This window comes from Poecilia mexicana, unplaced genomic scaffold, assembly GCF_051168715.1.
Source record: "Poecilia mexicana isolate PSO_F unplaced genomic scaffold, ASM5116871v1 scaffold_2, whole genome shotgun sequence".
Taxonomy (NCBI): domain Eukaryota; kingdom Metazoa; phylum Chordata; class Actinopteri; order Cyprinodontiformes; family Poeciliidae; genus Poecilia; species Poecilia mexicana.
Window position 1 is genome coordinate 29161340 of NW_028263371.1, and position 24574 is coordinate 29185913.

General features: G+C 39.1%; 1 protein-coding gene across 2 annotated transcripts in view; it reads left to right on the top strand.

Annotated features, from left to right (window-relative positions):
- Positions 1 to 24574, top strand: part of LOC106905396 (fibroblast growth factor 14-like) — a 49286-nt gene that overhangs the window by 15801 nt on the left and 8911 nt on the right. The window contains exons 1-3 of one of the 2 annotated variants that reach the window (XM_014970242.2): positions 2962 to 3181; positions 12029 to 12139; positions 18256 to 18359. In XM_014970242.2, coding sequence (XP_014825728.1) covers positions 2989 to 3181; positions 12029 to 12139; positions 18256 to 18359 — 408 coding nt within the window. In that variant the 5' untranslated portion in view covers positions 2962 to 2988. Of the gene's footprint in view, positions 1 to 2961; positions 3182 to 12028; positions 12140 to 18255; positions 18360 to 24574 lie in introns of those variants that run through there. The other variant, XM_014970236.2, reaches the window with a different exon arrangement.

Sequence of the window (24574 nt, forward strand, 5' to 3'; positions counted from 1 at the left end):
ACTTTTTATTGCCAAATCAACTCCTGTTACTGGCTCTGACGTGCTTTTATATGTGTATATATGAAGGAAATGTCAGCCATAGTAGTTAATCTTCCGGCTGGAAACCTGCACCTGAAAGATAAAAGCAGACATGCCAGGCTGTGCTGCAGCTAATCAGCCCATCAATCGAGCCCACCTCTTGCATTTTTAAACCGTTTATTCAGACAGCCGTTCCTGAGCTGAATACAGACAGTTGGGAATGTGTGGGGAGAGAGATAATGAGCCGGGCAGGTTTCAGTGTTCGCACCATACCTTTATGCACATGAAGCAGAGGTTATTTTTTGGCCCATTACAGTCAATGTGTTTCATGTAGGATGTTTTATGATCTCTTTGTGGCTATTTGTGTTCACATCAATCTGAGGCTCATTGGGTTCCTTTTTATCCTATTTGGTTGTTTCCCATTAATTTTCATATTGTAAATGGCAACAAAAAGCATAGTGCATCTCAGTCATTAAGAGTGTACCCAAAATTATTTCAATATTTTAATTCAGAAAGTGGAACCCTTTTAGATTTATTACAAACTAACTTTTCATTTATTTTTGTTTATGTTCATGATTCTGGCATGCAGTTAATGAACACAAAATTCAGCTTTCCAGAAAAAAATGAATATTGCAAAAGGGATTTTTAAGATGGAAATGTTATATTGCAGTGTATACATGCAGCTGAAGTTAGTCATAGTCAATGAAGCTGGATGGCTGGAGAGTTATTTCCAAGCATTTCAATGGAAAATTTAGTGGAAGGAAAACATGTGGTAGTAAAAAGGTGCATAAGCCTTAAAAGGACTCTGAAGGAAAGTCTGTGGGATAATATGTAAAATTTACCTTTTATTTATTTATTTATTTATTTATTTATTTATTTATTTATAGATAAATATCATGTTATAATGTTACTACGTTATCAAAGACGTGCTTGATACACCCAAAGCAACAAAATAATTTTTTTCTTTATAATTTATAACATTACAATTTCCCTCAGAAACTCAGTTCTAAATTTTACATAAAAATATAATCAATCTGCCTTCTCGATCAACCATATTTTTGTTTATATTTTACCTGGTTTAATCAGGCTGTATGAAATCTTCTCCTGAGATAAACGCTTCTGTCATGTTTCCGTTCAGAAGGCTCATTTCTTCTGCACCTGCTCCTCCGTCTCCTCCTCCCTCTGGTCGCATCTTCCCACCAGACAAACAAGGAACACCTCACCGGACCTCAGTGAGGACGGCCAGGTTGTTGTTCAGAGCGCGTGTGTCACTGCGCGCTTGGCTCGCGGCTACAGCAGCTGTGTAGCCCCAGACAGCGCTCGCGGACTCAAACGTCAAGGTACCAGAGCGGCTGTCAGCGAGACATCCGGTCGTCCCCTTCAAAATAAAATGTTTTGTACCCAAAGATGTGTGGTGGGCAACGATGATAGAGGACATGGAATCTTACACACACACACACACACACACACACACACACACACACACACACACACACACACACACACACACACACACATATATATATATATATATATATATAGAGAGAGAGAGAGTAACCAATTATAAAACAAATAATTTTGTCAAATGCCATCAAGCTGGTACACATCCAGTATGTTCAGCAGTGCTACACTTTCTACTAATCAAAGGCAGATCTAAGTTGGTGGGGTTTTAGCCTTGACTTAAAGGAACTCAGTGTTTCTGCATCTTTGCAGTTTGCTGGAAGTTTGTTCCATATTTGTTCATGCATGTTTGAGAAATTCTTTCATTTCAATGTCAATGTCAGTTATGCAAAACATCTGGGTGGACCTACCCCTGCCTTCAAGCTCGGTGCCTCCTCAGAGCTGGAGTTTCCAAGCCTCTAAGCTTCCGCCTCACAGAGCACCGGTCGACTCCATCACTCAGGCCCTTCAGACTAAGATAAAAGTATTGTTAAAGTGTTAACAGAGGAGCGATGCTGTGATGACTTTCTGATTGTGGAGTTTCAGAAAGAGCAAAAGTGTTAAAGAGATAGAGGTCCAATTTCAAGGCAGAATTTTCAACAAAATTTCATTCAATATGTGCATAAAATGTACAACTGAATGACAATAAAATCTGTCTATGTCCTTGTTTTCTTTTAAGTCATAACTGATATAAACAGAATTTTTACAACCAAAGACAGTTAATTAGGCTATAAAATGGCCGTATGTGCCTTGAAAATACATAATACTGCCCCTTTAAACATAAAAACGTAAAATAAAATTAATGTTTTCACTTACCTATTATTTATTTTATTACTGATTTATCATGAGATAATCCAGTCGCCAAAACAAATGTGTGGAATAGTTTGATTATTTTTCGGAAATTATCATTTAAGTTTTAAAAATTAAGAGAGGGAAAGAGACAATTACGTCTTATTTTGAAAAACCAGATTTGCTGTTTCCGGTGAGCCTGTCTCACTCCACGCAGCTGGAGCGGCTCGCGGTTCCAGCGCGCGCGCCTCTCTCTTCAGTCAGCGGAATACAAACAGACCTGCTCACAGAAGAGGACATAACTGCTTTCTGGGGCTTTTTCAACCTAATTTTTCTTCCGTATTTTTACTCGGCTCGCCTGTTGACTATGGGAACACGAACTGACACACACGCTCCGGGAATTTAGCGCTGAAGAAGCCGCTCAGTGACAGCTGTTGACTGACAGACAGACCGGTGAGACGTGACGGACAGGTACCCCGCCGCGCTCCCCCAACCTATGGCCTGAAGGATAGTCAGCAGACAAGATGCTGTGACCTCGAGTGTTTATTCTGGACTTCACCGTGCTGGAGCTGAAGTATGGGGCTGTTATAGGCGGTAAAGCGGAGACTTTGGGGGGGTGGGGTGGGAGGGGGGTCTGTGTCTGAATTTTGTCTGCGCTCCGTCCCCTCCGGTGGACACTGAACATACCGGAGACGCGGACGGAGACGGCGTTGCTTTCCTGTCGTCTGTTTCGGCGGAGACATGGCAGCTGCCATCGCCAGCGGTTTGATCCGCCAAAAGCGGCAGGCCAGGGAGCAACACGCCCACCGACCAACCGCTCACCGGCGGCGGAAAAGCCCCGGTAAGAAGCAGGGGCTGTGCAACGGCAACCTGGTCGACATCTTCTCCAAAGTCCGGATATTCGGGCTGAAGAAGAGGAGGCTAAGGAGGCAAGGTGTGAAAACGCACGCACACGCACAAATCTAGTTTCCATTCACGCCCAAACGGCTTGTGCACAAATACACTCTGACATACACAAACGCGCGCGCGTACACACACACACACACGCACACACACACACACACACACACACACACACACACACACACACACACACACACACACACACACACACGCAGTCATGTGTTGTAGTGGCCTATGGTTCACTAGTTTGCAGGTACATCCATTATTGAAGCCACAGATTAGTCTGTCTGGTCTCAACCCCCCTCCTGAGTGTCTGTGTGCCTCACACTCTAAAACTCATAATTTAAAGATTCAGCCTCAACAAATTGCCTCATTTCTCCTTTTGCCAACTCACCCTGTGTGAACTTTTGTTTTTCCATTTGTGATGAAAAGAAAAATGTCAAAAATGTGCTCCATTCAAATCTCAGACTTCACTCTATGGTGATAGTTTTGGGTGGAATGGCTCATCACTTTGGGCGGCATCACATAGGGGGCGACACAAGCACTTGTTGCACCCAGAGTTTTTTTGTAATATATTTATTTGATGAAAATTGACATTATATTTATTTCTATATACACTAAATAGAGATTCTTTCAAATACACGTGAAAACGAATGGACCCTTTTCAAGCTCGGCTTATCTGTCCAGAACCGCCGCTGCTCGTTTTCCAATCACAGTCTGGATCCAGCCCCCGTCAGGAATGAGGAATGATTGCATATGCCGCAGGAATGAATGCAGCTTAATGAGAATGTTGTGATTGTGTGCTATGGGAAGCGTCGGGGAGATGAGTGCCGTTCTAATCAATTGATTGTGTTGGAAACCAGCAGGTGATGGTATACGGCACGGGAGGGAAGAGGAAGGATTTGTGTTGGTATGGATTGGTTCTTACTGGTTCGGTACGGTAAACGAAGGGAATTTGTGTCCTACCTGCTTAGTTTTCCTTTTTCTTTGTCTTCTGGCCTCCTCCCAGCTTCATGTCCTATTTTTCTCTCAAATTTTCTTCCCTTTCCTCCTCGTGTCCCCTTTCTTTTTCTCCTCCTCTTGCTCTGCTCTAATCCTCTTCCCACCTGAGGTCTTTCTGTCCCTCCATCTTTTCCTCCTCAGATCTTTCCACCCTCCTTTTCCAGCTTCATATGACTCCCCCCCCACCTCTTTCTGCTTCTTCTGCTTCAAGCTCTCCATTGCTCCTGTTTTCAGTCACAAGAACCACTTATATATGTATATACAAATAATCTCATTGCTGTGTGTGCATGAGAAAAATTAGCAACATCCTTGTCTGCCTTCTAAAGGTTTTGGACTAATATTGATCAGTTCAGTTTAGTCAATTCACTTATTTTTTTTATTTTTTTAATCTAATTTAGTGTGAGATTTTAGCTGAAACAAAAGCTGCTAACAAACTTGATCTCTGCGCCGTTGGGGCTGCATAAAAGCATAATCGAAACTTCAATCAAAAATCTAATTTTCAGCTTTAAGAAATTCCCTTTGGCTGAGTCATACCGTCGGGAGGTGAAATCTATCAGCCATACGTCAGACAGGGATTCACAGTCTGTAGAAAAGGTTTTTTGATAGAAAATTATGTTTTACGTTTAGTTTCATTGATGAAAGTGTGTGACATCAAAGAGATGATGCTCTGGTAAGAGGAAGGAGACGGCAAATGACCTTTCTAGCAGCTTCCCCAGACCGTGTCCTCTTTTCTCCACTGGGCAGGGTCTTCTGCTTTCCTTTCCTCTCTCAATAATTATAATTTTTTAAATTAAATTCCATCGCTACAAACACATCCGGTGCTCATTTGCTGCTTTAAATTATAGACCTATTTGCAGAAGAGGAAAACAAAAGATTCTGTCTGTTTGGACGTGGCAAATAATTGTCAATTTCCCTTATCAATTAAATGCGTTTTAACAATGTGGAAATGATTGCTTCTGACAGCCTGAGGTGATGAACTCCCTCGTTGTTTGCTTTGTGAAATAGCTACAGGTTTACGAACATAAATGCTCTCATATCGTGTCTGAGTTGGGCAACAGAAAAACACAAATCTGTGTCGTTTTGTCAAAGTATTCTTCCTCTCTGGATTTTTTTTCTCACTTTGCAATCACGAACTTCATTATATTATGGGGATTTTAGGTGATTCAGCAGCACAATGAAGTGTGTAATTGTGAAGTGGAAGGGAAATAATCGGCGGTTTTCAAAATTCTATCAAACAGAAGTCTGAAAGGTAAAGTGTGCCTTTCTCAACCCCTTGAGTCAGTTGCTTTGAAGAGACGCTTTCTGCTGCAGTTACAGCTGCAACTTCTGGGATTTTTCGCTCATTCTTCCCTGCAAAATGACTCAAGCTAACTCAGATTGAATGGAGTCCTTCCACATGTTCTAAATTGGATTTAATACTGGACTTTGACTGGGCCAAATGCCCTAACTCTAACCATCCTATTGTAGATCTGTGATGAACGTCTGCCCCATTCTCATACTTTTTTTTGCATCCACACCCATCAACTTTAACCAGTGTTTCAATCCCTGTTGTGGGAACAAAAAATACACCACAGCATGATACCACCCCACCGTGTTGCGTGCATGCCAATCAATCTAGACCAGACCCCTTATTTGCATATTTGTGTCACCTGCAACATCAAGCAGGACTTCTTTCAAGAATGCTTGCAAAACATTGCATTGGATTTTCTTAAGAATATCATAGAAAAAGGGGGTTGAAAATGAATGCATGCCACACTTTTAAGATTTCGCTTCACTGTTAGGTGCAAATTTGTAATCTACTGTGTAACACACATACAGGATTTTTGCTGCATTGAAACAAAATTATTTAGTTTAATACTCCTGCCAAGTATTTTATGAGTAATTTCATGCTCATTCTTGGAGTGGAAAGAGCGTTTAAAAACAGATTTTGCTGCAATAAATCCATTCCATGTTTGTGTTTGTTAACGAGGAGTCTTGAGGTTAACAGTTCGTCTGGTTCTGCAGCTTTTTGCTCATAGCTGTGATTGTATAAAATCTGTGGAGACTGTGAAGGCGGAATTGATAATGCGCTGAAACAAGAACTTGCTTCTTCAGAGATGAAAAGTATGGAAAAGTCTGCGTTGAAATAAAGAGGAAAATTTGAAGGGAAAAAAAAAAACACAAAAATGGCCTCAGAAGTATTTGATGGAGACGGAAATGTTTTTCTGAACCAGCAAACTGTCCAGCTTGCTGAAGCCTGACCTGGTATTTAGTCAGGACATGTAAAGGGGCGACCATGTCTCCGAGCTGACCCCGATCACCTGCGCATTTCTCTGGAAGAACACGAGTCAAAGGCCAAGTTAAAAGGCAGCTCTTCCTCTCCGGTTTCATGCTACAACGGAAACTTGACTCCAGGTGGAAGAAAAGAGAATCGCTCGAAATAAAAATGCCTCGACTGGAGAGCCAAACCAAATTGTTTCACATTAAAGACGTTGCTGGTGATTAATGTAACCCAGGGAGAGTCAGGTCTGTGACAGGCTGTCTGGACAGGGCGTTCCCTTGCCTCGAGGTTGATGCAATTGCTCAATAAGCATAATCAATAAATGACACCGGTGTTTTTCCTACCAAAGTCTCAGAATCTGGAATAACATACGAAAGCATAAAGATTGTTTGCAGACCTGCAAGGAATTCAATCATTATCTTTTCTTGGCATTAGTTCAGGTTTATCATTCCAGATCTGCCGTTTACATTTCAGTGTGTGTCTGTAATCACTTATCGAGCTGAGATAAATGAGGATCAAATGGGTGCTGCACATGAATTCCTCACTTGGGTGCTTTTCGTTTGTCAAGATGCTGCATGCGCCGCGATCTTTAATGCCTCGCTCGTATGAGGCGCCGCTCTGTACGCCGTTTAGCGCCGCGTGTTGACGAATTAACAGACAACGCAATATGTCAAATCCGCGTGGCAGCCTTGATTGGCTGACTGATTCAATCAGATCGCATTGTCTCCAAAATATGGGCAACGTGGGAGCAAATCCATGTGGGTGTGTGTGTTTGTAAGTGTGTGAGCGTGTGGATGGGGGAATACCCTTTCTCTGGAACAGTCTGGAATCACAAGACTGTTCCCATGGCAACATGAGGATGGGAATTTCCCTAGTAACAAAAAAAGGGACACGAGGGATACTGGGAAGAGTGGGAATCTCACCTTGGTTACTCAGGAAGTCTGATTCTGATCAAACGGACAAGCAGGTGGATGAATGGATGCATGTGTGTAAAGACCCACGTTTACGCTACTTGAGATTATTAACTCATTTTCATATAGGTATGTGTTATCCTGCTAAACTGATCTAACAAAAGGAGGAAAACATATAAAAAAAAATATGGCAGCATAAATGTGCACAAACGAATTCACATCTTACAATAAATCCAGTAGGATTTAACTCCCGGTATTCAATATACCTTGATGCCATTTGCTGGTATTAAGGTGTATTGAGTTTTTGGAAAGGGATAATTTTCAAAACAACAACAACAACAACAACAACAAAGTTCTTTCCTGCAAGTAAAATTAGTTTTTAGTTTTTCATATCAGCTAGTTTTTTTTTTCCAGTTGAATGTAACACAGAGTAAAGCATCGCTGCCCCTCTCCCACCTCTTGCTGCACACTGGAACTAAGCTGGATGAAAGAAGCCTACCATTGCAGAAAAATATTTCTAAAAGAACAATTATTGAAAACAAAAGTAATCTGGAATACTGTATTCCACTTTGTAAATACAAGGTGCTAAATGCGCTAAATGTTTTCAAAGTTAGCAAAATGGGAAAACATTAATTGAAAAATCAGCTTCGCTATTAGCAGGTGTCCGCAATGGTGTGTGTAATGAGAACACAAATGTTCTGTATCTATGTTTATTTTCAAAAAAAAAAGAACATAACCAATAAACATGAATTCAAATTGCATTAAAAATCTTCTTTAAATATTCCTTTGGAAATATAGTTTTAAACTATTTTATAGCATTTATTTCATAACATCTTGAGAGTACAGAACAAAGAATCAGTCTTAATATTAATGTCAGATTTTTTTTTAATCCTGTATGTGGAAGCGGGAGGTCTGCCAGGAACACTGTGAGCTGTGAAAACTGCAGCCCTGGTTGTCATCTGCTGGGCAGCACAGCTGCGGCAAGTCAAATATATCTCTGCAAGTGTTAATGAGACCTCCTAGGTAGCTTCATTAGCCTTGAAATGAGGAGATAAAAAAGTGACCACTGGAAAACAGAGAAGAGGCGCAATCAAAACTAAATTAGATGTGTGTATCGGGGGTTTTTATTACCTTTCATCACTGTCCCACTGTAATTAGGAGTGCATGAGGTCAATAAGCTTTTAAAGCGGCTGCTCTAAGTTGTTGCTGTCTTATTTAGTGCAAGGACTGCGTGCAACATTTGTGTTCTCATTACACACACCATTGCGGACTCCTGAAAAGAGCATTGGAAAAACATCTACGCGGCTGAAACGTTTTCGAATTTCATCTCCTTTGTGATGGACCGAAAGCAAACACTGCTTAGTTGTGAAGTGGAAGAAAAAGTGGATAATGGTTTGACCCGCGTGTAATTTAATCTCAACATAAATCCAGCGGCTCTGCGAAGGCCTCGAAGGTTTGTTAGAGAAAATTAGCGAGCAAGAGCTGCTTCATGAAGCTCAAGGAGCACAGCAGGCAGGTGAGGGAGGAACATTTGGAGAGTCAAGATTTGGTTATAAAATAAAATATTTTAAGTTACCACAGAGTTCAGCTCAATCCAGTTGGTAGCTTAAGCTACCAGCTATATTTTCAATTTAAGTTACCAACTCTGTTTGCAACTAAAGCCACCACCAGCTAGGATCTAATACATTTTTATTTGTAATAAATGTAATAAAACCACAAAACAAGACAATTACACACTACTTCATCTTCCACTAGTGTTTTAGTCATCGTCTGCATAAATGGATTCGCAACAATTTCAGGTTTATTTGTGAGTTTTATTTGTTTTCCAGTTTGGCACTGAGAGGAAAAAAATATTGTTGCCATGTATTAAGTTTAATATTCAGCGGAGAGAGGCCACTACGCTGTGAGCCAAGAGCTAAGACGTCAAACCAACTCTAAGAAAACCTCTATTTTTATTTTTTTTAATATTGAAACTGTGTAGCCTTGAAGATTTCTGTTGGCTGAGTCACAACAACAAGCCTGAAACATTTTTATACTTATCTTTATCACAAAACCCAGGGATCTGAACAGAGCCAGAGGGCGAGCTAGATGTGTCTCTGAAACAGAAATATCCTTTATGATTCCTCCTAATAATGTTATTAATGATGCATTATGTAACAAGACAATTTTACAGTTTGGGAGAGAATGTAACTGGATTTCTGCATTTTTCCACATCTGAAAAAGTATGAAAATACCTTCCTGTTGATTTCATTTTTCTTTTATTCCTTGGACTTGCCTTGAAAGTTAAAAATTGATTTAACTAAATTGCTTGAGCCGTATAACTCCAGAAGCGCACTGCGACTGAAGAACAGAGGGAATCTGACTCTTAATATTCGTTCTGCAACCGTTTGATAAATCCTGCCTGAAAATTTACTGTCTTTACTCGAGTTCACTTTTAGTTTGATCATGTCATTAATTTTGTTTTTATCCTAGTCATTTAGTTTATTTTATTTGGCTGATTTTTTTAATGCTTTGAAGCACTTTGGTAAACTTTTTTGTTTCAAATATGGTGTTTAAATACAATTGACATTTTTGTAAGATTTCCATCTATCTAAATGTTTTGTCCTTCTTTGTGTCCTTTTCTCCTTCCTCATATCATTCCTTTGTTCTATCCTTCCTCCCCTTGTGTTTTTCCTTTTTTCTTATGTCATTTCCTTCCTCGTTGTCCTTCCTTGTCTCATTCCTTGTGGTGATCCTTTCATTTTTCCTTCCTTTCATCGTTTCTCTGAACATTCCTTCTTCCATGCATCATTTCTGGTCTATTCCTTCCTTTTTCTTGTATCCTTTCCTCTCTTGTTTCTCTCTTTCCTCTGTCCTGTCCTTGTGTCTTTCTTTTTTTTTCAGTCTTTCTTATTCTTTTCTTTGTTCCTTTGTCCTTCCTTTTTCCATCCTTTCATGTCTTCCATTCTTTTTCCCGTGTGTTTTTGTGGTTTCATGCACCTTTCCTTTCTCCCTGCATTGTGTCCTTCTTTTTTGTCCTTCCTCATCCTCCCTCTTGCATCCTTCTGACCCTCCTCTTTCTCTTTCTTTCCCTCTGTCTGTCCTTGTATCATTGCTTTAGTTCTTTCTTGGTGGTGAGATGGACATATCAATAATTTGGCATAATTTCCAAATAAAAACAGGTTAAAAAAAAAGATTAAGATTTTTAATGTGCATTTTCTGGATGAATCGACTATTCTTCATATTTTTTTTATTGACTTCACCACGCTCCACGCCAAGCAGCGCGCTGGGAATTGCAGTGGAAGTGCTGGTTTTGAGCATCACCGCTCCTCTCTCCTCCTGCTGCTGCACAAGATGGATCCCTCAAAGACGGAAAACACCCCTCACGCTCGGCTCGCGCCCCTCCTGAAAGAAAGACAGAAAAAAACTGGGTCAATCGCAGCTCTTTTCTGTCTCTGTGCGTTAGAGGGTGTACCGTCAATGATTCACCTTGTGTCTCTCGCACACTCAAAGGGGATTCCCACTCTCATTATTATAACTGCAGAGTCACTGATGGTGGGGTTCACGAGGAGACCGCGGGCGTGGTCACATGCATCTGGGCGAGCGGCCATATTAGGTGACCGGTGTACGTCTTTTCCGTTTGGTGTTGTTTTGTTTTGCTTATTTCTTTACGCCAGACGGTAAAATATCGATGACTCAGATCAGGATGACTCAGATTACAGTAAATCAGACTAAGATCTAAAACCTGCTGATTAAAAAAAGACAAAAATCTAATCAGAAGCTCACAAATCAGAGACTGGATTTTCTCCTTACCGTCTATCATTATAAATCTGAATTTCATGATTTTGGGATCTCCTAAAATGTGAAATGTGTCGTTTCTCATCCATCGTGATTCTGAGAGCGTCTCAACAGACGCGGCTACATTAGTAAAGTCGATTATTTCTCTGAGATACATTCAAGGTGCCCTTTACTTTGACTCTGGCAGCCGGAGTTTGCTCTCCTTTTTTTCCTCTAAAAATTGTTTGAGTCTCACTTTTCATTGTTTTCAGGGTTTCTACACTGTTAACCACTTTCTCCTGATATAAATCTGACTATAATTTCAGTGCAGATGAGGTTAAACCCCAATACTTTACTGTTCCACTTAATTTAATTAGCTCACAGACACACATTTCAGTCACGTCGCACTTTTTTAATCTCACCAATTCTTCCTTCAACACTGAAAAGCCCTTCCTACATTGAGGAAAGAGGGATTAAGAATTTCAGGTTGTCCCATTTCTCCTTTTTTTTTTTTTTGCACACGTTCACACCCTGTGATAAAGGAACAGATACCCCTGTCTGCAGATCAATACACTATACAATCACAAGGCCTGCTGGGTATGTACAAAACTGCTGCGAGGCTGGACTTTAGCATCAAAGCTTCAGAAATAATTTATCAATGTTATTCAAGTGGAACAATGACCACGAAGGACGGATTAGTCCAGGAATCCTGTAATGGATTGGATGTGCTTGACTAGGCTTTCCAAAGGAAATCCCTCAGGATGCAGGAGGTTGCATGTGGTCACATTGTGCTGCTTTAAAAAGGTGTTTTATCACAAAGGTGCCCTCCATGGTGCTTCCAGGATGGCATTGTGCATTAGAGTCCAAGTCCCTCTTGAAGTTGGTTCAAACTCTTTTTGAAGTGTGAATAACGGTATCTGTTGTCTCGTTTGTGTTTCTCTGCATGTAGAACCGCAGCTGAAGGGCATAGTGACCAGGTTGTTCTGCAGGCAAGGCTTCTATCTCCAGATGGGCCAGGATGGAAGTCTGGACGGGACCAAAGATGACAGCACCAACTCCTGTTAGTGCACACGACAAACACGCATTCGTAGAAGATGATTAAAAAAACAAGCAATCAATCAGTCAGTCTTTTTACATTTTGGCCAGTTTAGCTCTAAAAGATGAGGTTGTTTGACTTTTTGTTCCAACATAATCAAATTCGGTTCTGGTCTTGGGCACAAATTTTATTAACTTTGGGTTTTTAGTGATTGGTTTGAGTCATTGTTTTATTTTCAGGGTGAATGATCAAACCAAAAGCTGGAATGAGTTTTTTTTCCCCCCAAGTTTGAATTTATTATGGAGTTGCTTTAAACCCAACTTGGTTAAAAATATGTATTCAGACTCAAATATACACATACCATCAAATGGACACTTGGTTAGCACGTTGCACCTTGATCAAAAGCTTTTTGTAGCTATTAGCAAGCATCTAGCATAACTGAGCAATATGGATATTTGAGCAATTTTACTGATAAAATTGACAAAGTTTATTCAAATTATTTAGTTTTCAGACTCAGATTGAGCTCTTAGTAATATTTGGAGTGTGAGCACAAAATGTAAAATCTAATCAAAAGTGTGCACTAAATTAAAGTTGAGTAAATGTTGAGTGCTAAAATATAAGGCAGAGGAATGTGTGTTTCATGGGAACAATGGATTTAATTAAAGCAAGTATTTTGAGACTGAAAAAAGTTGGAATAAAAAGCAAAGTGAAATATTTCTTTCAAGGCCCAGATATTCATCAGCAGTGATACTTGAACAACTCTCCAAATGTATCTAATATGATGAAAATTAAACCAAATGGTTTAATTTGATGCAGCAGTTCTCTTATTTCCTTTCAAATAAGAGAACTGCCTCATCAAGTTCAGTTAGCTGAAGCTAGAGGTGCCCCTGTTACAATTTACGATCGAAATACACTCAGTCAGTCATATCAGCCTGGACTGAAAATTTCAGTGTAAATATTGATATAGCTCAGTTTTAGGTAATGAATGATTTAAAGTGGTTTCTCAGGGAATTGTTTCCGTAGTTTTTTTTTTCCTACATGCAGCCGTCAGACAGGAGTTACTGATGGATAATTTACAAGTCAGCTTTTGGAGTATTTTCATTACTGACGCTGAGAGAAAATCACGTTCTGAACAGCAATATCACAGGTCCAAGGACTCATCCCCACGTTGGCGTTGCTGTCAGGCCAAAATCTTCAGTCCGTCTGTTTATATTCTGTCGACTCTCTGCAACTTTATCAGTTTTACACACCAGTTTGTACACTTTTCTTTTTATGAAGGGTCTAAATCAAACAAAATTCCCAGAATTTCCCTATTTTGTTTGTATCCAAATAGGACAACTTTTTTTTTTTTACTTTAAATCCCAGCAAAATATGAGGTACTGAGTAATATTTTTTCTTTCATTGTGTTTTGTGAAGTTGTTTTTTTTAGCATGTTGCTGGAGTCTTCACATGATGGAAAAAATAACAATCCATCATTTTTCTTCCATCTTGTTCGAACATTGAAAATGGATGCCGTTAAATTCTTAGAGCCTTGACTGAGAGCAGCAGTAGTAATCATTTCTTGACTGCAAAAACAAACAAACATTCTCTGTTTTCACAGTCACCGTGTCTTATTTGGATATATTTATATTCTTGGTTTTTTGCATGAAATTAATCAAAATGTATTGGCACAGCTGATGGAAAATGTACAGAAAGCCACAAATTAATTAATATATCTATTTTTAAGTGTCTTAAATGTAGATTTATGATTTCCAAATATTATTAAAAATCCTCTGGCTCAAAGAGAAGAGAAGAAAACCCTCTAATTTATTAAATTCAACATTACCAGCTTTTAATCTCTTTTTACTCAATCATTCATAGATGCATATTTCTAATTGCATCTATGAATGCAATTACGTTCTGTAAATATTACATTTGAAAATGTCAAAAATAATATTTAGCTACCTGCATCAATTTTTTGTGTAGCGCATTAAGTGTTAAAACATACCCTTTAATAAAAATGATCGAAAGATAATTATTTAATGTTCATGTGGTAATTTAGGCCAAAGGACAAACAGAAAGGGTTTGATTCCTAACATACAGCGATGCAGAGTTAGGAAATGTTTATTTCAGTTGTTGGAGACTTGACTTGCAAAGAAATGATAAGGGGAAGCTTGTATTTAGTTTCTATAAATCACATATCAATAGTGCTTCTTTATTTTTCCAAAAATTCCAGCAAAATAAGAAGATTTCGGCACTAAAAGCTGCTTAAAGCAGTGAACAACAGTCGACTAGAACAGAAGAAAGATCCTGTTGTTTTAGCACTTTAGAACAAAAATTGCTCCCTCTCCAGTTGCCCGTCATCGTTTTGTATTTTTTTTGTGTGTCTTAAACGCTGAATGTTTCTCTTCTTTCAGTCTGTCAGATGAACAGACAGCTAAATTACAACGTTTTAATGTCATTTTTAATGTTGTGTCTCAAAGCTTTTCTGCTAAAAGGGGTCTCAGCACCTCATCTAGTCAGACTGATGTGGAAAATCTCTGAAAATGAATACCTCTTTTGAACAAAGTACACAATGTACAAGAAATGTGGTGGAGGATAAAGAAAGACATCGTCGCTAAGCATCCCTCTCTTGCATCGCTGTGTGTAAACAAAGCAGAAGAGTTAAACTGCCCCCACAATTTTATTTGAAAATGTCCCGCGACATTTTCCCTAATTTTAGCACCTCATCTGATGTGTAGTCTCATTTTTAGAGAGGATATAAGGGTTTCCACAAGCTGAAGTACACTGCCTGTGCAATTACTAGGCAAGTGAACATTTTAATCATATTTTCCAACTCCAATCTGTGGAAACGTGAATCCTTATTGGATTTAAGCTCATCAGGTGAAATGTGTTGTGCATAATTTCCAGGCAGGTTCTACTCTAAAAAAAGATTGTAACCAACTTTTTTCGAAGGGATTCTGCCCTCTTGTGTCAAAATGTTCTGCCATGCGCACAGAACTGTCAAGCATTTTGTTGAAAAATAGTCAACAGGGATGCAAGAAATGTATTGAAGGGAAAAAAATAGGAACCGCAACCTTCCTGGAGAGCCCAGAAGAACAAGATGTTCAGAGCTCAGAGACGTTGCCAAGACGGGGAAGACTGAAACCCGGCCATTACTGAACGAGAATCATGAGATGAAACGTCAAAACTGGACCAAGAAATACCTGAAAACAGATTTTTTTTAAAGGTGTTACAGACTGATGATATAAGTGTGTCTGAACACCCAGCTCCACTTTGACTGAGACATTAGTAAATCTTACTGGTATGTACTGGTGTTATTACAGATGAGCAAGTTGCACCTTTTCAGGCTCAAGATGGACTATAAATCAGCTCCCAAACCCAGTGGAAGTGGAAAAATCTTTGAAGAAGACAATGGTTTTCATGTGGGATGATTCTCATCAATGCACTAAAGTACTGCACTGAGATGCTAAAACTGACCAGGAACAGATGAAGAAACCGCCTCCATGAATGACGAGATGCACTTATCCAAGTTTTAAACTCTCTTTCATCTCGTTTTAGTAATTAGAGCAATTAGCATTACTGTGTCTCTGTATGCATTTTGCACTGACTCTTTCAAAAGTCTACCAGAGTTTCTGAATCCAGCATGTTCTGTCACAGAGGTGGAAAGCTCAAACGTAGAAACAATCCAACCTTGCTTTGATACCAGAGTAGCCTTCCTGTTGTCTTCTAAACTTTGACTCTCTTTAAGTTGCAGCCTGAATGAACCACTGGTGTTGAGTTCAACATAGTTTTATCTAAGATACCTTATTGCATTCTCTCCTGACTTTGTTTTTAACAGCTTAATATTAATATTTTCACACTTTGAGTCTTTTTCACACATTTACAAGTTCCACACTGATGGCTGTTGCTGTTAGGGTGACCTAGTAGCTTAGCACGATGTGTTTAATGATGAGAAAAACATGAGATTTTAGAGATTCTGACCAGTTGGTTTCTCTTACATGAGTTTCTCTTTTTTATTTCCAAAGCTGCTGCTGTAACGCTTCAAACATATCTCTGTTTAAAAAGAAAGATTCTACGATTTTCTTCTTTTGAGCCATGAAAATCACTCAACAACTCATGACCTCTTCTAGATTTTTTATGAGAATTACTTCTGCCATTGTCAAGAGGGTTACAAAAAAAAAAGATGCAGTTTTTGTACTGACACAAGATAATTCAAAACATTATGGCTGCAGTTCAAAGCTCTGTCTGTTCCTGTACCGTCACAGTGTTGCTCTTTAGACTTGACCTGCAGGGGTTATGAGCTACTGAGCCTCTTTCTAAATTAAATGAATTGTGAGTGATATTAAAATGTCAGAAAGTCTAAATTAGCTTTGTCAAAGTATCATGTGGGACAGAAAAATAGGGTCACTTCTGACAATCCCAAGGCATTGAGGTATTATAAATAAGAAATACAACTAAACAAAAGAGATAATTTGAAGTAAAATATAGAAAAACTGTATACTTTTTCATGTGGAATAAATTAGAAAACCACACATTTCTTCCCTCTTATGTCCTAACAGAAACATGGAGAACATTAGTACACCGCATATGAAAGTATGATTGCTCAGTTTTAACCTGAGATATTTAGTTTGGTTCTTCCAACTGTTGAAGTCAGAGCGAACAGACCCAGAGAGCTCTCCGAGGCCTTCAGAGAGGAGATTAAAGCAGCTTAGGGGTCTGATGAGGGATTTAAAAAGTGCTGAAAACAACTTCCAACATGGCCACCTGTGGCTGTTCAAGCAATTTCACCCTGAAAGAAGACTTGAACAGGCTATATGAAGAGTCCAAAACCCCTAAAATGTCATTGCTAGATGCATAGCAGACTCTTTCTTGATACGAACATGCATGCCTGCACATCTTGAAAAAGACTGCATGAGTTTAACTTTCATGGGAGATGAGCATGGAAGCATAAACTAAACATTCTGTAAAAAAAAAAAAAGTACAGAATGTTTGGTTTTGCTGTGGTTATGTTTTTATTCCAGCTCATTATCAGAATGATGAGTTTTACTGGATATCAGAGGGTTAAAATGTGAGACTATCTGTAGAAAAATAATAATTAAATCAAAGCTGAAACAGACCTGGACCCTGAAACATGACAATGACCCAACACAGACCATTAAATCCACCCAGAACTGGACTTAAAATGGGCCAGACATAAAAGAAAAGAGAAATAATTTTAACTAATGATGGGACTAGTCCTGACTTTTTCATCACCTGTGAAGCACATTTGTTTCTATTGTTACGTTTAAAAAAAATCATGATTAGATGCTTTCTACCAATCAGAAAACCTCAGTCCCGTTTTAGTTGAGATTGTTTAGTGAAGTCTCAAACCGTCTGATTTTTTTTCATGTTCTTTTAAAATTAGGGCAGCATGTGACTAATCTAAAATGTTTAACGTATTAATATTGCAAAATGCAGATTAATAGCATCACCTTTTCTATTTTGACCTAAAAGTCTCTCTACCGCAGAGGGTAACTTCAAAGCAGGGCATTACACGGTCTTGTACTGTGCTGAACAATACAGACTGGGAAATGCGAGTGAAAAGACGAGTGAGGAGAGTCAGACTGATGTGCTCGATGGAAAGTTTTAGTTTAAAAAATACCGTGATTAGAGTGGATGCCCTGTGCAGAGGATTTAAGACCTCAATGCGAGTTCGACTCCTGTCCTCGGTTCCTTAGCTGCAAGTCTCTCACCATCGTTCGCTCTGTCCGCTTCCTGTCTGATTACTGCCAAATAAAGGCCTGTAGCACCAAAGCAATTCTTAAAAAAATACCACAATGGACTTCTGGGTAAAACCAAAGTAATATTCCACCGAAGCACAACCAATTTAACATTTCTGAATTACATTTGAAACAAAATGACTTCTTCCTGAATATGAAGTCATGGAAAACTGAGATGTTTGATTTGAGACAGTAAAACATTTTCTTAAATGAAAATGTGCATTTTTACATTTCAAGGTTACAAAGTTAACTATATTGATTAATCACAGTGCGAGAGTGTGATTAATCTGATTACATTTTTTAATCGATCGACAGTACAATATAAAATGCAGCAACATTCATTAATGCATCTAAAACACAAGTTTCCATTTTAATTCCTCTTGTGTTGTTTGTCCTCAGCTCTGTTCAACCTAATTCCTGTGGGTCTGAGAGTCGTGGCCATCCAATCAGTCAAGACGGGTCTCTACATCGCCATGAACGGAGAGGGTCACCTTTACTCCTCGGTGAGCGCACCGGCGACACGCGCAGACAGGCTTATCAGAAGCTGCTAACGGACGCCGTCCGCCATCACAGCTGTCGTCTTCAGCCCTGGCAAGAACGGCGTTTGGTACCTCTTGGTTTTAGATGCGCTGCGGTCCCCTCGGGGACTTTAATTAGACACAAACGGAAATATCGGCCCGGCTTTATCCACCAGGGTGAGTTGTTGGCCAGTGGGGCTCGGAGATGATGCATCTGTTGACTTCAGCTGTGATCAGAGGTGGGAGACATTTGGAAACTACCTGAGCTTCCAAAGGAGGGATGTGGCTTATTGGATGTCAGAAAATGTTTTATATTCTTGTTTTTTGAATTCAAACGAAAACTAGAACTCATTTAGTTCACCAAATAAGGGTTTACAAAGGTTGTAACAAATTGATTAGTTTACAAAATGTTGTATCCAAATATCCGAAAAAATAATGTAAGCAGTTAAAATGACATTATTCCCAATGCATATGCAGCACCTTCCACATTTAGTGGCATCCCTGGTAAAAATGTGTATAAAACTTAGACTTTAGAAAATTAACGAGTAAGTAGCAAACAACAGTCAAGACCTTACTTGACATTAATAATCAGGAAAACGGCAACAACAACAACAACAACAAAAAATATCACTGAGGCTGTCAATCTGCCTAAATGACAAATATTCCTTCAGTTTGAGTGAATTTGACAGCGATGTGTTTCGGTGTCCTTGCCAGAAGCATCTTGGCAAAGACCAGCAGATGTGAAAATGGTAAAATCAAAAGCAAAATTACTCTGAGGAGACGGGGAGAGCAGTATGAAAGACGAGGTTTGACAGAGAAATAGAGGTGGGGGAGGAGGTGAAGAGCAAGCAGAGCAGCGAACAACAGAGGGAAGGTGAGGTACAGGAGCTGCGATGTGGGTAAGATGGAGCAGAATATGAATTATTTCCATGCTGACTCTTCAGAAGGAGTTCACACTCATCCACCGATGTCCCTTACTTCCTGCTTCATCCCTCCTTCCTCCCCCTTCTTTTCTTTTTTGGGGGGGAAGATGACAAGAGGGGACAAGAGGTGATGAGATGAGAGGATAGGTGATTGAGGGGACGGGGGAATAGAAGTGGGCGGGAGGGGAAGAGGTTAAATGAGGGAAACGAACATGACAGCTGAGAGGAACAAAGGTACGAAGAGGGAGCAGGTTTGTATGTGAGAAAGGAAAAGAAAAAGCAGGGTGAAAACTGTTTTAGAAAAGATTTGAAAGAGGAAAAGAAAACCATGTAAACAGATGAGGGAGTTGGACAAGAACCAGGAAGGATTGAGAGGAGGAAACATTGTTTGTAAAGGGATGAGAGGAAGAGAAAATAGTAATTGGGAAGAGGACTAACGGCGCTCTGCGCCGCTCTGCTGGGCTTTCTCAGCCTGTCGCTGAAAGTCACAGATGCATGAGGGCTTCCTGTAAATAATTGAAGAGGGGGAGTCCCTCCGTTTGCACACAGCAGAAGTCCCCTCCAAAGCTGCTCACGGAGAGGAAAAGTGAGAACGTTTGTGTTCCAGCTCGAGGACTGGTGTCCTGGCAGCTCCATGATAACGAATGTATAAATCATCAACGGCAGGTCTAATTCATCCTGATGTCAGCGCGGTTTGATGTTTAATTGGCTGCTCTGTCGGTCCTGGCAGGTAAGGATGGCGTGGCCAGGCTGGAGAGATGCTCATTAACCGTTACGAGGGCGCCTCCACAAATGAACTGCAGCTCTGCTGTTGACTTTTTATACTTCATATGAAGTGAACTACTTGTTTACTGGACACAAATTGGGTTAGTTTTTCCTCCGCCCGATCGAGGCATGGTGGAGGTGACAGGATGTCGATATGGATCAGGCCGCAGTGCCTTTAACTTCAGAGAAACAAGGAGCACTTGTCAGTGGTCTTTTCTGTAAAATGTTTGGGATAGGGCAACACATTTTCCAACTGGAAGGAAAAATGTTACAAAGCAGGGTGTCGGCTAGCAGAAGTCAGAACATTTTCTTTCTGCTTTATGTCCCAGCAGCTGAGTCGTGTTTTATGCTTTCAGTGATCATTCATTTTATCCATTTTGTCTGAATTTAAGGGAGGGAAACATGAGCAAAAACAACTAATCCCAGGGACAAGTACACAATGTAGGCGTAAAAATAAGATACAATGGGACGGACGTATTCAGTGTCTTGAAAAAGCATTCATTCCTCTTGAAGCTTTCTCAACTTTTTTTTCACGTTACAACCTTAAACCTCAATACGGTTGTTGGTTTATATAATTTAAAAGTTCGAGTTGTGAAGTGAAGGGAAACTAATGCGTCGTTCCCCGAATTTTTAGGAAATATTCTGAAAATTGTTGCGGCAGCAGAAGGCTCCCAGCAGGACAATGACCCTAAAGAGACAGCCAGAGCTACAATGGAATGGTCTAGTCAAAGCATGCTCCTGCATTAGAATGTCCTAGTCAAAGTCCAGACCTTAATTCAATTAAGAAACAAAATTGTTTGTCAAAAGTACTCCCGAGTCAAAACAATGTAGATTAAATACAGAAAAAAATAAAATAAAAAAATAATGTTAATAGTTTTTGCCTGCATAGCAATGAACTAAGGATGCAATATTTTAATTAGTCTGATTTTTTTTTGAAAGAAAATCATGGAATTGTAAAAAATTGAAAATTGTATTAAGAACAGTCTTTGGGTCACTCCTCAAGTGGCTTTAATTAACTTTACAAGGCACTTTGAACAAAAATGTATTTTTCTGCAACAAACATGCAGTCCAGTGTAAGGGACTCTGTACAGCTGGCTGAATATTACTTTAGCATTAAAAATGCAAGTTCATAACACTTGGAATATATTCTCCAAAATTTCTTGAACTCCAAACAGTCTTTTTAGGATAAACAGCGATATTGCGATGGAGATCTTTTCACAATTTTATTGTGCAGCTGTGGTTCACATCCCCACTTTCCAGTTAATTCAGCCCCATCCAGCCTCTTCATAAATGTGTCACAGTCAATCCTGAAAGTTTGGCTTAAAGTTCATGGTGTTCAACCACTTCAGCACATCTTCTCCAGTGCATCAAGGCTCTGTCTCTTTCTCAGTCATGAATACATTTTAGCATCATCCTCGGAGTCACGGAATAATGTAAAATATGCTTTGGGCTACAGATGATTTCTCATTTTGGCATAAAAAGAAGTCAAATCTTTTCCAGCTTAAACGCAGAGTATTTATATTGCGATAATGTTTTTGCATGAGAATGTTGCTTTGTGATAATAGATTAATACTTCTTTAGGGCTAATTCCTTATCCCCTTTATTTAAAACAGTTGCTGCAGATTTGGCCACGCATGCGAGGTTTTATTAACTCAAAATCCACGGCATCTGGCAGCGCCTTGTTGCTGCGTCGGAGTGCGCATGCGTCCGAGTAACAGATGGCGCCGTGTGCAATGAGCTGCTATGTGATAATTATGAAGCATGCTGGGGAAAGTGGGGGGAAAAGAAGTGCTGATGAGTCTGGGACCGTGTGTGAATGAGACGAAAGGAGACAACTGTGTGTCCCTGGGTGTTAGGTGGGAGCGTGTGAGAAGAAAGGTGAAAGAGGAAATTGAGTTTGTTAACAAAGTTGGTGCGCATCTCTTGCAACACACGCCTGTTGGTCCTGCACCTGCTGCTGCTTCGTTCACATCCAGAGTTGGAGAAAGTTATGAGAGAAGATTGATATTAATAGAGTAAATTCAGATGCCTTAGCTTATATTTGTAGCCAACCTTTATCCTTAAGAATCAGTGTGTTAATGACGCTGAAGTATTCATCCATGTAGGATATTATAAATATGCAAATACAATCAGTAGAGCACAGTAGTATACCTGAACGTTGCATAGAAAACACAATAAAGCTAATTAAATTCTGATAACAATGAATAAGTTATTTAGACAAAAATATGTGGTCACATTTTAATTAATATGCTAAAAATATTCCATACATTTATTAAAAATTGTGCAAACCTTGAATGTGAATTAGTTTGAGCCACGTAGAAAGACACAGACTAGAATGGAAACGTAGCTAATATAATTCTCAATAAGTTGTAATTGTAATGAAAAAGATGAATAAATTTGTGATAAATGTATCATCAAAATATCTCTAAAATAAAGAATTTATTGAATTTTTCTGATAATTTCTATGAATCAATATATCAGTTTAAAGATGTTTTTTAAAAGAGACGTCAATAAAATTGTTTTATTTTCACACATATTGTGTTTGTTGAGGTTAAATTGATTTTGTAGCCTACACTATGCAAATATGTGTGTTGTGCACTGTCTGCATAATTACAGAGGCTCAATTACAGCTGTTGCCCTTATGCTTTTTAAACCTGAAGTTTTGCTGACCACCTACCCGCCAGCATTAGAAATGGAAATGGATTCCTACATTAGGCCCTGGATAGGGAGGCTATTTAAATTAATCCACTTCATCTTCATGTTGCTGCTCTTTAAGTAAGACCAGCTTCTTCTTTGTTGCTGAAGGACACAAAGTCACCTTTTGTGAAAAGCTATCTTAAACTCTTGACTCTTAATCTGTTAAGAGTTGTTTTCTTTTTACATGAATTTTAACATGAATTTTACTCAAATCTGATTCATTTAAAAAGATTTTGTAGCCTGCATCTTAGAGGAAATAAACAATTTTTCTCTAATAATAGCCAACTCGGTCACCATTAATGGTTGTGAATAATTAGTGTTGACCTTTAGAGACAAACTTTAAATAAAACTCCAGAAATTAACCTTCCAGCTCAAATTGAATAATCCTGATGCTATATTTGATTCTGGTTACGTTTTTATGTTACTGTGATTTAAGGAACCTTTAGTTACCCATACAGTCAATATTCACCTCGACTAACTTTTACGCATAACTGTATTTTTAGTCAGATTAGCAACAGCATTGAGTTGGTTGTATTAGTATTAGTATTATTAAGAGGGATTTTGATGGGTTGTCTTTAGAGTCCAGGGTCCATCTCACAAGTTTTCTCTAGTATGCAGGGTTTTGTTTCAGTGCTGTGGCACAGATAGAGGACTTACACCCTTTTGAACGCTGTAGTCCTGTCATTTCATTTCTTCACACAGCTCCAATCTGTCTGGACCGCCGCATGTTTCCTCAGAACAGGATGTTTTCAGCAAACACGGAGGTGTGTGCTCTGTACAAATCAAGCAGTGTGTGTCAGCCACATGTCTGTGTACGTAGGTGTGCATCTCCATTCATAACACAGAACCGTGCGGCGCTCAGACAGATCGAGACCCGTCTACATCCGAGCAGATGAAAGGAGGGAGAAGAGGCACAGAGAATAGATGGTAGAACATGCGAGTCGTGACAAACACGTATATTTTCTAGTAACTAGAGAATAAATGAGTTACTTGGAAACTGTCGAGGCTCTTCAAGGATGCCACTCGATAAATTGCAACATAGAAGTACAGCAGGACAGACTGCGCAGTTACAAGTGAACCTTGAAAATATGACCATATTAATATATAATTACACCTTGCTTTTAACCTGCTTTTGTTTGGCGGAATAGCAGCTTTTATTGATTGACTTGAAAATCTTCTTCACAAGTTCAAAGAATTAAAAGCCTGTGGAGATTCTCCTTGAAACAAGACAGTTTTACAAAAAAACTAGTTCAGATAGAGGTTATTACTATTACTATAGTAACCATGTTACTATAGGATGTATCATTCAGTAATTTGCTATAGTTAAATAAATTAAATCATTTCTTTATTGCACTCCCCTACCCCCTTCAAACTTAAAAAATAATTTACATAGAGGAAATAGATTATTAAAGTACCTGATGTTCAGTATTTGGAATCATAAATAATGCAATATTTTCATTTTGGTCATTTCTGAGCATGCTATTTATTTTTATTTAGTACATGGGGAGGCACAGTTTGTTGCAGTTGTTTTGTTCAGATGTACATCCAGGTTACACCTGTAGACACATTATTTCATTGCCATGTACTTAACTGATGCATATCGACTAATTTCTGGTATTTTACGATAAATTATGGACATAAACACTAACAAAATGGTAAGATTTTGTGTATAATTTAATGATAATGATAATGATTTAATGAATGGTCCAATAATACCTGGATAAAAAAACCTAAAAAAATCCCTTTTCCTTTACATATGTTGTGCTGTTCGCTGTGTCTATTGGAAATAAGTCTAAATTGAAATGAATAAGCAGC